Raw genomic sequence first — 15048 nt, 5'->3', positions numbered from 1 at the left:
GTTTCTGGGAATCGAATAGTACTCGCGCTGCCAAGTTACCCCGAATACCCTTATTTGTACTGTTTGATTTTCTATTTTGAGCACATCCTCTCCTCTTACGCTTGCCCTAATGGTAATGTTGGTATGTCGCTTAGGTCGGATTTGGCCGATGCGAGTTACCTTGTCGGTCAAATGCGACGAGGATGAATTGAGTTGAGTTTTTGCTACGAGTAAAGCTGCTTCGTATATGGGATGCGAGAGCTTGCTGTCCTTCTCTACTCTACTTCTTCTTGTCCTGTGTGAATGATTGATCCTCGATAGGCATCAAGCTACCCACTTCTACCTGTCAATACTCGCTTGCTACCTCCTGTCAATTGTTTGTTCATGGGATTGGATTTCTCCGGATGTGCGCACTATAATTGTATAACGAACAATGGCGATCGATAAATTGGACCCAATATCTGCAAATATCAATATCGATGGGATAGACGAGATAGATAGGATAGACATAGACAGGATAGAAACACCCGCGCCAACACCGACGCCAACCCCGTCTGACTTCAGATCAAGGTCAAGATCGAGATCGAGCTTGACACTACTAGATCGCCATTCGTCAGAGAAGATGAGGAAGTCTGTGGATTCCGAAAAGATGAATACGGACACGGATTCGAATCCACCAGAGATACGGTCTAGAGATTATGTGTCATCTCCAGGCGGAGAGGTAGAGATAGGAAATAAGATGCCTATCGAAGCTGAAGCTGAAGCTGAAAAATCGAGACCGCCTTCGTTCAAATCGATTGTTCAAGATGACATGGCCCTCTCACGTACCGGGATCAATGAGAAAGGCCTCAGTATCCAGAAGGCTATCGGTAGTGACTCAGACCTAGCTGAGGAAGTCGAGATGATCGATGGAAGACCGAAAGATATATATGATCGATTCTCGCCTTCTCAAAAACGTCTGATTTTAGCCATTGTCAGCTATAGTGCGATCATTGCTCGTGAGTAGAGTCTCCTCCTGTCAATCTACGTCTTTCCCCAAGTCATAGGTCATCTTGTGTGTTTTTCGTGTCTGATCTCGTTTCGGCGACTTAGCAATGACATCTTCCATCTTCTTACCTTCGATACCCCAGATGGCGGATCAACTACACACCAGCGCAGAAGTTATCAACTACACCGTCGCCGTCTTCATCGTCGTCATCGGCATCGCGCCTGTCTTTTGGTCGCCTTACGCAGGGTTCTACGGTCGTCGGCCGGTCTATCTCGCCTCGATGCCCATCATGGTAGTCGCCAGTATCGGTGTTGCGCTCAGCAAGAACGTCGGCGGGTTAACGGGAGCGCGGATCATACAGGGTATAGGCAGTTCGTGTTTCCTCAGTGTGGGGGCGGGTAGTATAGGGGATATTTATAGACCGACAGAGAGGAGTCGGGGTATGTCAGCTTTTTATATGGTGTGAGTAAGATTTGTCACCCTCCATCACTTCTCAATTATCAATTATCGTGATTTTCCATCTTCCTTTGGTCTGCAAATCACGAATCAGACTGATCGATTCGACTTGGACCAGCGCTTTACTTGGTCCGGCTGTCTCTCCGGCTCTAGCAGGAGTATTCACGGAATACACGCCGGCAGGATGGAGATCATGTCAATATTTCTTGGCTGGAATGGGGGCTTTATCCGTCTTCGCAGTCTTCTTCTTCTTACCCGAAACTTCTCATCCGCCTTTGCCCCACGATACGCTCAAGAAAGAACAAAATAAGAAATTTGTTTGGTTCTTCTGCAACCCTCTCTCGTCCCTGGGATTACTGCGCTGGCCTAATATTTTGTTGGCTGTGAGTTAGCACGTTTGACCATGACCACATAGCCCTCCCCTCAGTGAGTTAGCTGATAATGTTTGTCGTTGCTCTTCGCAGACATTCATATCCAGTGTGGCTATGATCGATACTTATGTTCTCCTAGTCCCACTTTCTTCCGTCTTTGTAAGTCATCACCTCCATCTGGACATGCATTTCATTTCACGTCCATCCAGCTGAGACACACCGCCCATATTACGCGTCTACAGAAAGACAGGTACAAAATACAGAACCTGGCCATTGTCGGATGTCTGTATCTCGCTAGTGGAGCAGGTAACATCCTCGGATCGAAATTGATAGGGCGTGAGTATCTCGCACCCCGTTTAGGCTGCTTTAATGGATAGACACACGTTGGCAAGGCCCTCCAGCTAATATGTACGTCATTCGGTGTACAGCTTGGGCCGATAAAGTAGTGGTCAGACAACTTGCCAAGCGGGGCTATCGACGACCTGAGGATCGGTTGAAAGCGGGGTATCTCGGTGCATTCATACTGATGCCGCTTTCCAGTCTGGGATACGGGTGGTTGATTCAATATGGGTGAGCACTTTGTTCTTTGGAATTCGGAGGAGCATTGTAAGCGTAGGAGCGAATATTCCCTGCTCATATCGCTGCTGGGAACCACAGGGCCGGCGGGATCGCTCCTCCTTTGGTCATGGTGTTCATAAATGGACTCGCCTTGATGTTTGTTGTGGCTCCTCTCAATACCTAGTAAGTGTCGCAGGCCACAGGAATATCGGTGTAGAATTGCTGCTGATCGATCTCGTGCTATTATGTTCAGCCTTGTGGATGCTATGCAGACTCGAAGCGCAGAGGTCATAGCAGTCAACAATTGTGAGTGCTCTTGACTGCCATTTCGGTCGCTAAATTCGGCATGACTAATTCTGGGATACATCAGGTATACGGTACTTGTTCTCGGCGGCAGCTTCTGCTTGTGTATTACCGATTGCCAATGCCATAGGATGGGGCATCACCATGACTATCTGTACGGTCCTGACGGTGAGTTCGAGTCTACGGATCTACGGATCTACAGATCTACTGGATGGGTCATATCCGGATATGTACAATACTGGCAGTATTGAGTATCGGATTGTCTGCTGACTTGATTGTGATTGTGACTGGAACGCTCCACAGTGGCTCTCGGCACTAGCTTTGTATCTGCTATACAAATACGGCGACAGATGGCGCGAAAGAGCGAATGAGCGATACGGAATCACGTCCAAGCAGGCGGACGAAGAGAGGGTCGAAGGCGGGAAAGATGAAGAATCGGCCGTGCAACATGATAGTCAAGTCGAGACGCAGAGGCAGAGGCAGAGTCATGAAGAGGAGAATGATGAGCATCCTATCGAATTAGGTAAAATCACGAGTACGACGACTAAATGTAGGACCGGTAGATCTGGATCGATTGTAGCCGCTACCTCAACTGCAACTGTAAAGTCATCTTTGGCTTCGGCTTCGAGACCAACACCGATACAGCAAAGATCGAGAAGACAAAGTATGAATAATAGTAACAATGCTGCCTCAACAGGAAAAGGAGAGTTACCCAATGTCGAACAGGTGTTGAAGAGGACTGTATCGCTTAGTGGAGCTAGTGCACACGGAGGTGGATAGGTGGATTGTGGCTGTGGCTGTGGCTTTGGCTTTGGCTTTGGTAATTCGGAAATCCAGGATTTCGGAGAATGTATTCTGTACGACTAAGGAGCATCGTTGTCTCCATCAAATGCATTCTTCATATCACTCCTTGCTTATACATACTGTCATGTAATGTATCCTTACATCAGCATCAACGTATCCATGGCAATCGTCTAAGGCTCTAAGGCGAACATCGGATGACAGATAACAATATTATTCATCAAGATACTGTATACCGATCAAGTACAGTATTTTGTGGTCTAAGAGTAAGAAGTAGGAAGTAAGAGATAAACAAATACAGTAATGGCAAACAGGATTATCCAAAAAAGGAGTAAAAAATGTAAAAACCACACATTTGTGTACCAAAATGGAAAATCTCTATGCTAATGCTGAGCCAGATGTGCCAGCTACCTATCTGTGTACAAAAACCACACCCTCGAACGGGACGCCGGGTCGTTACAGCACCAAGATACAGTACACACACTCCACTCTAAATCTCCTAATTCGATGACATCTCGCTTTTCCAGCCTGATCGTGTTTCATCAAGCTTGTGAATCATCCCTCCTGATCCAGTCCAGCCGAGTGCTCCAGTTGACATGACATGACATGACCTCAGTAATAGGCATTATAAGCTTCCTCTCCCCAATCGTCCTCTGTGATACTCTGCCAAGCGAGATACAAGAGGCCCACTGCGCCTGAATTCAATAATGTAGCTAAAAAGGCGCTGTTCACTTTCCCGTTCGATGCCTAACAAGTATTATGACATTCCGTCTCATATCAGCTCTGAAGTCCTTTGCTTTGACGATTTGTAAAAGTCCGTGTCCAGAAGGCTAAAACAAAATTGACTTGTAGACTTACATCGCAGAGCGGCTGAGAAACTAGGAAAAAGATCACTTGTCCCAAGGCGAACAGCACAAATGCTCCGAGGTACATTACTGCCACAAATCATTACTTTAACTTATATTGCATTATGCAGGAAGACTCCCCAAAGTATGTATTTGGGAGCCACTTACAAGCTGGTTTCGTCTCTCGCAGAACGCCCAGAGTGATGTATACCATCAGGATGGTGTAATGTATCACGGCACTGATGTGACGTGAATAGTCAGCATGGATGTCCCACATGTTAATACGTCTGCACTATTGTCGAACCAGACACATAATGTGAAATTGAATGAGAAAGAGAATGAAAATGACATGACAAGGGAAGAAGACTCACGCTGCAGGCCAGATCATAGTCAACATGAACAACGCTATATTCTTGACGTTCTCAGCATCTTCTCCCGACACTTCGAATACGCTAGTCCAGCCCAACGATGTGTCGAGGGATATGTATAGCGTCGGAACGAAGAAGAGTATCGCAAATATCGATAGTGGCGCTATGGCAGCTGCTGTGCCGTCTCTGCCCAAATCAACAGCAGTGGTCAGTGTCAGCCTCAGCCGAATATTTGATTGGTTGTCGACTTGTTGAGAGGATGAACAGACGGATGAATAGACGGAAACGACGACGATGATGATGATCGTGTGATGATAAAAGGAACAAAGGACACGATTTTTCGAAGTTTCAAAACTCACTCGACTACCTGAGTGGCGATGATAGCGTTGCCCAGCAGAACCCAGAACATACAAGCGATAACTCCAACATGTACACTGCTCAGCACGCTCAAAGCGATCGTGCCTTGTTCGAGCAACGACGACATTGTAACCACCTGTAATGCCGAGTGTAGACCGTATAGGAAGAGGAAGAAACGAAGCTCGATCCTGCCGACTGCCGCTTTTCGTTTCGAGGCGTGTATGGAGAGCGTCGCGGCGAGTAAGAAAGACAAGACCGATAACACGATCAGAGCTAGTATTAATACATGGGTTTGGTTCCTTGCAAATCAGCTGATCCGCTCATTGCCCCATCTCGGTGGAAAGGTGCTACAGACAAGCTCACCGATGTCTCCTGGAGATCCTCTGTGACCGACTCTGGCGATCTCACAATTACTGCCGATCCCTACCCCGGAATCTGCCCTGGCAATCTGGACTACTGGATCTTCTCGCGCATTCGATCCGGTCTACAGCATCCAATGCGTCAGATCTGCGGTTGTCCCTTCTTCAGTCATGAACGCATAGGACGAAAATCTGGGGCAAGTAGCTTACGACATTGTAGTTGGTGAAGAACTCTGAGTCGTCAGGGAAGAGAGTGGTGAATGAGGGTGAGTCTCCATTGAATAGTTGGGAGAAGAATACGTTGCATTGGGGAAGGACTGTGTGAGAGCCTGTGTAAAGAGCCGTTTTCATCAATATTCATATCCATGACTTCGTTCGAGGCTTGACTCCTGAGAGAAAACGCAGCACCCACATATCCAGGAGAATGAACCGAATGGATCCGGCATCTTGAGCCTTGAATTCAACTTCTCGATGAACCTTGTGAATACCTGATCCGAGTCCCCCTATTGTATGCTGCCCAATCCTGCCCAATTCTGAATTTCTACCTGGCTGCAGTTTTATTCGCAGGCTCTCAAGTTGCACTTGATTAGATGATGAGTCGAGCGGATCCAGCAACAGCCCGCGAGTATTTCTCGCCGTTTCAGGGAAGTCCGATGGGTTGTGAAGCTGGATCTGGGGCTGACGACCTGCGCAGCGGAATTAGTGAGTGCCCAATCTCAGATGGACGGTTGATATTGATAATTTGGGAAACGATGAAATGGTGAGAAAAGGTGGATTGATGATAACAATGATGATGTGGACGATGAAGATGATTATGATGGCAATCTCGATCAGCGAGAAGAAAGGAAGGAAGGGATGATAAGTTCACCTTCTGTAGCGTCCAAAATGGTAGGTGGCGAGAAAAGGTGCGAATATGGGTCAATGCTCACTTGATATATGTAAGGTACCGTTTCACCTCTACGCTCGGGTTCATCAATGACCTCTGGATGAAGATTGGCTATGATGGGTGCTGTGAATGACAGAGAGAATGGATCGACAAGTGAATAATCCAATAATCAGTCGATCAACCTTCTCGATAATGGATTCACGGTTCAGATCTATTCCTGGCTAGGAATGATGGTCAGTTGGCGGTGGGATGAAAGGTACTTGGCTATATGCGGTGTTACTAGCCTAGGCGTGGTCGAAGTTGAAAGGATGCGAGGTGCGCTGTGGGTTGTATTTTGTATTTTGTATTTCTCTCTGCTTCTTCGGTGTGATGTCGTGGTGAAGACTAAATCGTGTGCACAGATGAGATATGAGATATGACGGTATTGTGTATGCCATACTCACCAGATGTGATGCAATCATGGTCATTGTCATTGTCAGTCTCCTCGTCAACATGGTTTGTTAGTAGCAGATCAAGTTGATCCATTATCTACACGTACACACACACAGTACACGTTGTTTTTGAGTGCAAGACGGTCAGTGCGTTATTCAGCACGAGGCGTGCAAAGGTACCTTTGAGCTCCTCTCTGCCCTTCGATATAAGCTAGATGGCGTCGAGTTGACGGGCACTAAATATACCGGACAAGCTTGACAACCATGAGATCTTTGCAGTAAGCAAGTACGACAGAAAATTCGAGACAAAGCATACCATGGACAGATGAGACGGGGTGAGCAACAGCCTGATCATACCACGTTGCGCTTCAGAGGAACATTTCATTGTCCTTCGGTCGAGTTTAGAAGTCGAGCTGATCGGTCTGAAAGTGCGAAGTTGAGACATCGCGAAACGCGACTGTGAACGTTGGTCTTTTGTTTGGTTTTCTCGTTACAACTATCCAGACTCAAAGAGGATTCGAACGCCTGATCTTGGCAAGAGGTAATCAATTCTTCACTCGTAACCTTCTCAGCTTCGATAGCACTCTGGACCTTCGTAAGGACCATGATCCGCACGCAGCCATGCGCGAGCATGCGAGAGTCAAATCTGTCTTGTAGACTTCACCCGCAGGCAGGCGGAGTTGCGAGAAGTCAAAAAGTGATCAAAGCGCGTCCGTCTCATCTCTTCCTCTTTGTTTTGTTTTCTCAGGGTCTTTCTCCTGCCTCGATTTTTATCCGAAAGTTTAGGTAAACTTCAAGGCGGAAAATCTGAGGAGGTTTCTGATGCTCGGGCCAAGGTGAAACTTGAACAAAAGTTACCCTGAAAATCAAAATTATGCAATGTGACATTTTTCCAATGGACAGTTGTACATGCGGCTTGACGTGACGACATACCGAGCACAACTTGCACCATACAGAAAAATTAGTCGCGATGGATTCAACTCAATTGGACCGCTCCTACTAACAGGAGAACCTAGAAGACGAACAAACGCGTAAACATGTCACATCTGACGGTTACGATCACCTTACCTGATTACTCGGTGAGTAGGTACTAAGTCAGTAGGTGTATCTGGGAATGAGCCAAGCCAGTACGTACCCTGACGAATGCCCAGTGAATGAGGCGTTCGATGAAATCCAGATGCACAGTTCAGTTGCTTGCGGTCATGCTGCTTTGCAGGAAGCAAAAGCAAAGTGAAGCAAAGTAAAGTAATACACGTCGATGTCGATGAGTTAGTTAGTTATATTCATCTATCTCCTCTTACTTCTCATTCTTGTTCTTTTTCCTCAACCAAGTGTAGTATCTATCCTATCTATCCTCTCTGATCCGTTAATCCCTCTATCCTCAGTAATCTTCTATTCGACAACTAGACGTTCGTTGATTGATCACCGCCAGACACTCACTACACAGACCAACACCAAACAGACAGATCAACGCTCAGACCCACTTTTACTATAAACTAAACAATCCCTTTTTACCCGTCAGAGTCAAAGGAGAATAAGAAATCCACAAAGACAAGACAAAGGAACACGGGTATAATTTAAACCTGTGATTGAAACGCTTTGTTCGCCTTCTACAGTCTTCTGGATCAGGATTGGGTTAGGACTCCTTTGTTGGATGAACGGGGAATAAACACACCTAATCCATTCATTCATTTCTTCCGTGAGTCCAACAGATCCAAAGCATAAATACCGTTGATCTCTTTCATTCATTATTCTATTCTTCTTCCTCTTCTCTTCACGTTTTCTTTCTTCTTTCTCTTTACTTCATCTCGTTATATCCGACCCCTTCTTTCTCTTCCTTAGCTTCCTAGACCTTGCATCTCCGTCACGATCCCACGACTACATTTCACGACCTTACTACTTTGATCATCGTCTTCTCCTTGCCACTCCACACCACAATCACCGCCGCAACGCTTACTGACGAAACGAAACGAATCTTACAGTCTGATTACGACCCCACATTCTTTTTTCGAAATACAGAGTCTGGTACTCGTTCTATCAAAACCCTACGACCTGAAAAACTAGTATAAGAAAAACAAATATACGAAAATGTCGTCCTCGATCGCATACGCCACAACCTTCTTCACCCTCCTTTCGCTCCTTCCTTCTGTCCTTTCCGCTCCATCGGACGGTACCACGTACCAGATCGAATCCAATCACTTCTCCAACAAATGTATGGGTGTGCAAGGCGATTGGAACGGAGCCAAAGTTGTGCTCAAGGATTGTGATGACGATGATACCACTTGGAAATGGACTGGATCTCATCTCGAGAACACGGCTACCAACAAATGTATCGATATTCCAGACGGAGGTTGGTGGAATGGAAACAAGCCTCAAATCTGGGACTGTTTCTCATACAACACGAACCAACAGTACTCCGTTGTGAACAGCAACATCAAATGGGGTAACTGGTTCTGTCTCGATATCACCGATGGTAATTCCAATTCCGGTACTACGATCCAACTTTGGCAATGTTTCGACGGTAACACCAACCAACAATGGACTTTCACTGAAGTTGAGGAGGTTGAGGATCCTTCTGACGACGATGATTGCGAGTCTGGTAAGTTCTACTGATCGTGTCGTGACTGGATCCTGCTTGGTAATTGACAGTATGATCTTCTTCTCAAATTAGCAACCGTCACCGCCACCGCCACTGCTACCAGCACAATCGGTGGAGGACTTTGGGTTGGCTCACCAACTTCCACCGCTTCCTCGTCCTCGTCATCATCCTCTGCCGCTGTCAATGAGACCGCTTCGACCACAGCCGATTGGTGGGCTACTTCCGCCGTCACAGCTTCCGCTACCGCTTCAGTCACTGCTTCCAAGAACTCCACCCAGACCGCCTCTGCCACCTCGTCAGCTAGCACCTCCGTTACCACCGGATCCGTCTCGTCAGGATACCTCCAGACAAGCGGATCTAAGATTGTCGATAGCGACGGTAACGAAGTCGTGCTCCGAGGTACCAACATCGGTGGTTGGTTAGTGTGGGAAGACTGGATGTGTGGTATAACCGATTCCATGAACCCCGATCGATTCCCCTTGAACACCCTTGAATCTCGATTCGGTGCCGATCAAGCCAACACCCTTTGGGAAGCTTGGATCAACAACTGGTTGACTGAAGACGACTTCGATAACATCTCCAACATCGGTTTCAACGTTATCAGACTTCCATTCGGCTTCAGAAACTTGTACGACTCGAACGGCAACTGGAGATCCGATGCCTTCACCCACTTGGACTGGGCCGTTGCTCAAGCTAAGAAGAGAGGAATCTACGTTATCTTGGATTTCCACATCTGGGCAGGACAACAAGCTTCTTATTCTGCCATCAGTGAGAACACTTCTGACGGCCAATCGCAACGAGACGCCGCCGGAGAGATCTGGAAGAAGGTTGCCACCCACTACCTCGGTGAACCTATCATTGCCGCCTTCGACATCATCAACGAGCCTACCGGATCATGGGGTAACAACTTGCAACAGGACTTGTACAACGCCGTGCGATCTGTCGACGCCAACAGAATCATCATCCACGAGTCCATCAGTACCGATCCTAGACAGTACGGATGGACCAACGTTGTCTACTCGTTCCACGAATACCTCATGATGGGTTCCGACTACAGCTCCAACGTCCAGCAATACGCTCAATCGGTCCAAGCTTACATCGACCAATGGACCGGATACGGCATCCCCTCTATGTTGGGTGAATTCATGGCCGATGGTGAAACTTTGAGCTACATCTTGAACCAAGCCAACAAATACAACTTGTCTTGGTTGTCTTGGGCTCACTCTACCGTCAACATGGGAAGATGGGGTCTTTGGAACCACCAAGGATTCTACGTCGATGTCTCTTCGGACTCATACGACTCCATCTTGAATCAATGGAGCAACATGCCATCTAAACAACAATCCACCATCATCTACGATCAATTCAAGGCTGGTGCGACTGGATCGACTTCGGTCTCCCAACGAAAGAGGGACGAAATCACTCCTGTGCTCACTCGATCCGAGAGAGTCGAGGGTACGAAGCGGTTGACCGCTCGACACGGTGGCAGATCTAGACGATCTGTAGCTGGTCAACACGGTATCCAAGGGATCTCCTTCTAAAGAGGTTCATTTTGATTAAAGAACATTTCGAATTTAGGGAACATTTTCTCGCTTATGTTGTAACGTCATTCTTCTGCTTCAAGTGGTAGTTTATCCGCTGTGCTAGTTGACCCCTTCCGAGAGAAGGCAACATGATTGGACTGTCAGTAGTCGAATGCCAAGTTGGCAATTTGACAACGACGACAACATGACATATCAATTCTGTTGATCAGATTTGACATCTTTTTACATACATCTTCGATCATCTAAGGGGTTATTTTATAGATTTTTATATTAAGTGGGTTCTGGCTTTTCCTTTTTTGTTTGACTCTTCTACACGACCTCATCATCATGCCATGCCATGTCATGCCGGTGAAAATACGGTAGAGCATCGGATAGATTACTTTTACTTCTACTTTGTTGAACATTGTAGAGAGTATCTGTATCTCCGATTCATCGATTTACTCGTAGTAGTGTTATCCTTATCGTTATATTGCTAGTTCGATATAAGTCAGGTTACATACACATGCACATGCATTCTACGTCTACACGTCCACGAGTCACATTCGCGCCGACTCAAGCGATGTGGAACATGATCCGTGCGCGGACTGAGAGTTGAGGGAATGCCGAATCAAGCCACGTGATCGCCAGAGGAACAAGTCATAACAGCGCTTATAGATGTACGAGCGTACGAGCAGTGGTGGTGAGCTTCGGCTATTTGTTTAACCGCGCTGTTGTTGGTTATAGTTGAACAAGTGACTTTGAAGGAAGCATGGATGTTTTCGTTCCATTCATCACAGACAATAAGTTACTGTAATACACTCAAGATGTAGACGAGAACGAGAATCTATCTTCTCGTCAACACATCATCTGTACCTCTCTCGCTAAACAGTGAACTACCTCTTATCTACCTGGACCTCGCGTAGGCATTTACACCATATCGAGACTAAGCTCTTATAGCTCTTACTCCTATCCGACTTGAAAGGTATATATACCCACCTACTCCAGCTCATGTAAGTTGAGTTCCCCCTCTTCCTCATTCTATCAACATCAATATCAACATCAATAGCAATTCCTCTATCTCACTGGCAGTCGCTAGCCCGCAAAGTCCACTCACATATATATCGCTCGATCCAACTTGAGATTGACCTTAATCATGTCTCCTATAGCTATCACGTCCGCTTCAGCAATCGAAGATCAGTCCCAAGAGATGTTCCCCAAATCCCTCTCTTCCACTATATCCAAGACCCTCTTGAACGGCACACGGGCGGGATCGGGATCTAGGTTATTGTCTACTCGAGCCTCCAAGATCCTATCTTCCCTCAACCTGCCCACGGATACGAATCAGAGTATACCTGGTGTTTTCGATGGTACGAAATGGCTAGGATCGGGAGAAGAGTTGGTCTCTAAATGTCCTGCTACGGGGGAGATACTTGGTAGAGTCCGAGGTGTAAGTCTACTTCTCCTTCCCTTTCATCCCGTACTTAACATCCTCTTCCGTGCTCTTTCATTTGAGATCACCTCACCTCATTCCGCCTTCCTCTCTCCCTCCCTCTGACCTTCGCACATGACTTTCGTCTGGCCAGACATCGCGCTCGTGCAAATACACCTCAAGGTAGAGCAAAGCTAATGCACTCTCTGGCGACACGCAGGGAACCGTCGCGGAGACTCAAGCAGCTATCAAAGCCTCGTTCGAAGCTTCCAAGCTGGTGCGACAGATGCCGGCCCCGAAACGAGGAGAGATAGTCCGACAAATCAGAGAAGCCCTCTTGTCGAAAGTTGATGAGCTGGGTGATCTTGTATCTCTTGAGATGGGTAAGATCAAGTCTGAAGGAAGAGGGGAAGTCGTCGAATTTATCGATGTTGTGAGTCATCTAAATGGATGACTATGTGATTCCGACCAGGATATCTGACTTCTGCCATGTAGTGTGACTACGCAACCGGTCTATCGAGATCGATGAAAGGAAATGTTTTACCTTCCGAACGACCTGAACATGTGATCTACGAGAGTGAGTATCCCCGTTCCATCTATCCTTGATCAAGGAGCCAAACAGTATAATGCTCATATGGGCTGAATACTCTCAGACCCGAACCCGCTCGGTGTGGTCGGTATCCTCTCGGCCTTCAACTTCCCCGTAGCAGTATATGGGTGGAATCTCACGATCGCATTGGTGACTGGTAATGCAACAATCTGGAAACCCGCACCATCGACCCCCTTATCCTCTATCGCAGTCACAAAACTCATTCAGCCTGTGTTCGAGAAGAACGGCCTGCCAGCTGCTGCCGCGGCTTTGGTCTGTGGTGGAGTCGATGTCGGTAAGACCCTCGTAGGAAGCGCAGATGTTCCTCTCAGTGAGCTTGCCCTCTTATGCCGTGTTGGCTGGCTGAGCTGACGAAGTATATGAATTTCATAGTCAGTTTCACCGGAAGTGAGAAAGTCGGCAAAGAAGTCGGCAAAGCTGTTCAAGATAGATTCGGAAAGGCTATCCTCGAGCTGGGCGGTAATAATGGTGAGTATACCAGTGAGACCGCTTATCAGCCATCACAATGCTGATTCACAGTGCTACAGCTGTGATCGTCGACGAAGATGCCGATCTCGGTCTCGCCTTGCAAGGTGTACTTTTCGCTGCTGTCGGTACTGCGTGAGTCCTTTAACTCTTGAATTGTCATGCGATCACTAACGATGAGTCTTACAGTGGTCAACGATGCACCTCGACTCGACGACTGTTACTTCACCGATCCATCTCAGCTGAATTCCTATCTCGTCTACTGAAAATTTACGATTCGACTCACCCTACCAACCAATTACTTGTCGGAGACCCTTTGAACCCCTCAACATTGATCGGTCCACTGCATAACCAAGCCGCTGTGGAGAAATACGAGTCGACTTTAGCTGGAATCACCTCACGAGGAGGGGAAATATTGACTCTCAGATCAGGCAGAATAGAAGGAGGTGATTTCGGTGTCGAGGATAAGGGCAATTGGGTATGGCCCGTGGTGGCTAGACCTCAGAAAGACGATCCGTGCTGGAAAGAGGAGACCTTTGCTCCGATTCTATATGTTCAAGAATTCGATACTCTTGAAGAAGCCATTGAGTGAGTTTGAATTTCGGATCACTTACCTGTGCCCCTCGAAAACGGATGCTGACGATAAGATGCGCTTGACCAGAATTAACAACTCTGTGCCTCAAGGCTTGTCAAGTTCGCTTTTCACCTCAAACGTACAATCTATGGGTAAATGGTTAGGACCGGATGGAAGTGATTGTGGTATCGTCAACGTGAGCTGGATCGGTGCTGCACCACCCGATTTGTATCTCTCTGTGCTGATGAAAACGCTGTCACAGATCAATGTCGGTACATCAGGAGCTGAGATCGGAGCAGGATTCGGAGGTAACAAGTCAACAGTGAGTGTCGGGTCCTGCCTTGCAGACTGATCTTGATGCAGCATGCAAGCAACATAGAAATATGACGTTGATGTTTTGCATTCACAGGGTTGGGGCAGGGAATCAGGTGGTGATGCCTGGAAACAATATGTCAGGTGGTCAGCGGCGACTGTTAACTATTCGAGCAAGTTGCCATTGGCTCAAGGAGTCAATTTCGGTATTCAAGGTTAGATGAGATTAGGTGTGAGGTGGCGAGCTAGATGTATTATTATCAGTATCATAGTTTCGTCGAGGTCACCTTGCATGGCATTAATTGGGTATACATATGCATATACATGGACAAGGACTAGCAAAGACCATAGCATATCTACCGGCGATACTTGGTTCATGTGAAGTTTAGACTTGAGTAGTTGGCAGTTATTTTGGTAGGAACAATGACCTTTGCCTAGTCCCTGAAATTAAACCTGATCAAGGGTGTTATGGGTATCGGTATCGAAGATCTTCGCTTTCATTCGCTCTTTGGGCTTTATCAGCCTCTTGCTCATTCACTACTCGTGCGCTCTTGAGAAATGTTGTTTACGAATGACGCCCCGCGAAAGTACATTCGATTCATTGTGAAGCTGGCTGTGACTGCGGAAAGGCAGAATAAGAGCCTTCTCGAAGCAGATCCCGGAGCTAAAAGGACAAGGCACGAACAGCGGATGATGAAATTTGGGGAACAGACAATAAAATTATCGATCTTACCGGAAGTTGATTGAATGTACAATCAAAGAGGGGTTTGGAAGGGGTCAAAGCGGTGTTCAGTGAGTCCGTGCAGGCCGATAAGCCGAAAGGGCGAACGAGGG

The 15048-nt window shown here is 47.0% G+C and overlaps 4 protein-coding genes across 4 annotated transcripts; 3 read left to right on the top strand and 1 right to left on the bottom strand.

The window, feature by feature from the left end:
- Positions 1 to 412: 412 nt before the first annotated feature.
- I303_108021 (uncharacterized protein) lies at positions 413 to 3435 on the top strand (the record flags this gene model as incomplete). Its single annotated transcript, XM_018411272.1, has 10 exons — positions 413 to 977; positions 1072 to 1429; positions 1542 to 1806; positions 1888 to 1953; positions 2037 to 2130; positions 2223 to 2364; positions 2452 to 2535; positions 2606 to 2658; positions 2723 to 2823; positions 2959 to 3435. The coding sequence occupies 10 exons, from the start codon at positions 413 to 415 to the stop codon at positions 3433 to 3435; spliced, it is 2205 nt and encodes a 734-aa protein (XP_018259940.1).
- A 633-nt stretch (positions 3436 to 4068) lies between these two features.
- Positions 4069 to 5831, bottom strand: I303_108020 (uncharacterized protein; the record flags this gene model as incomplete). The annotated part of the gene is made up of 8 exons (XM_065969739.1): positions 4069 to 4203; positions 4315 to 4391; positions 4470 to 4540; positions 4673 to 4855; positions 5029 to 5299; positions 5390 to 5510; positions 5596 to 5714; positions 5798 to 5831. The coding sequence occupies 8 exons, from the start codon at positions 5829 to 5831 to the stop codon at positions 4069 to 4071; spliced, it is 1011 nt and encodes a 336-aa protein (XP_065825811.1).
- A 2959-nt stretch (positions 5832 to 8790) lies between these two features.
- I303_108019 (uncharacterized protein) lies at positions 8791 to 10842 on the top strand (the record flags this gene model as incomplete). Its single annotated transcript, XM_018411270.1, has 2 exons — positions 8791 to 9301; positions 9374 to 10842. 2 exons carry the CDS (start codon positions 8791 to 8793, stop codon positions 10840 to 10842), a joined length of 1980 nt encoding a protein of 659 aa, XP_018259938.1.
- Positions 10843 to 11977: 1135 nt separating this feature from the next.
- On the top strand, positions 11978 to 14434 carry I303_108018 (uncharacterized protein; the record flags this gene model as incomplete). Its single annotated transcript, XM_018411269.1, has 10 exons — positions 11978 to 12271; positions 12474 to 12686; positions 12749 to 12830; positions 12907 to 13173; positions 13236 to 13331; positions 13391 to 13463; positions 13518 to 13916; positions 13990 to 14098; positions 14165 to 14224; positions 14312 to 14434. 10 exons carry the CDS (start codon positions 11978 to 11980, stop codon positions 14432 to 14434), a joined length of 1716 nt encoding a protein of 571 aa, XP_018259937.1.
- Between the last annotated feature and the right edge of the window lie 614 nt (positions 14435 to 15048).

The sequence above is a fragment of the Kwoniella dejecticola genome, chromosome 10 (genome assembly GCF_000512565.2).
Source record: "Kwoniella dejecticola CBS 10117 chromosome 10, complete sequence".
In the NCBI taxonomy this organism is placed as follows: Eukaryota; Fungi; Basidiomycota; class Tremellomycetes; order Tremellales; family Cryptococcaceae; genus Kwoniella; species Kwoniella dejecticola.
This window is presented reverse-complemented; position numbering and strand designations above follow the sequence as displayed.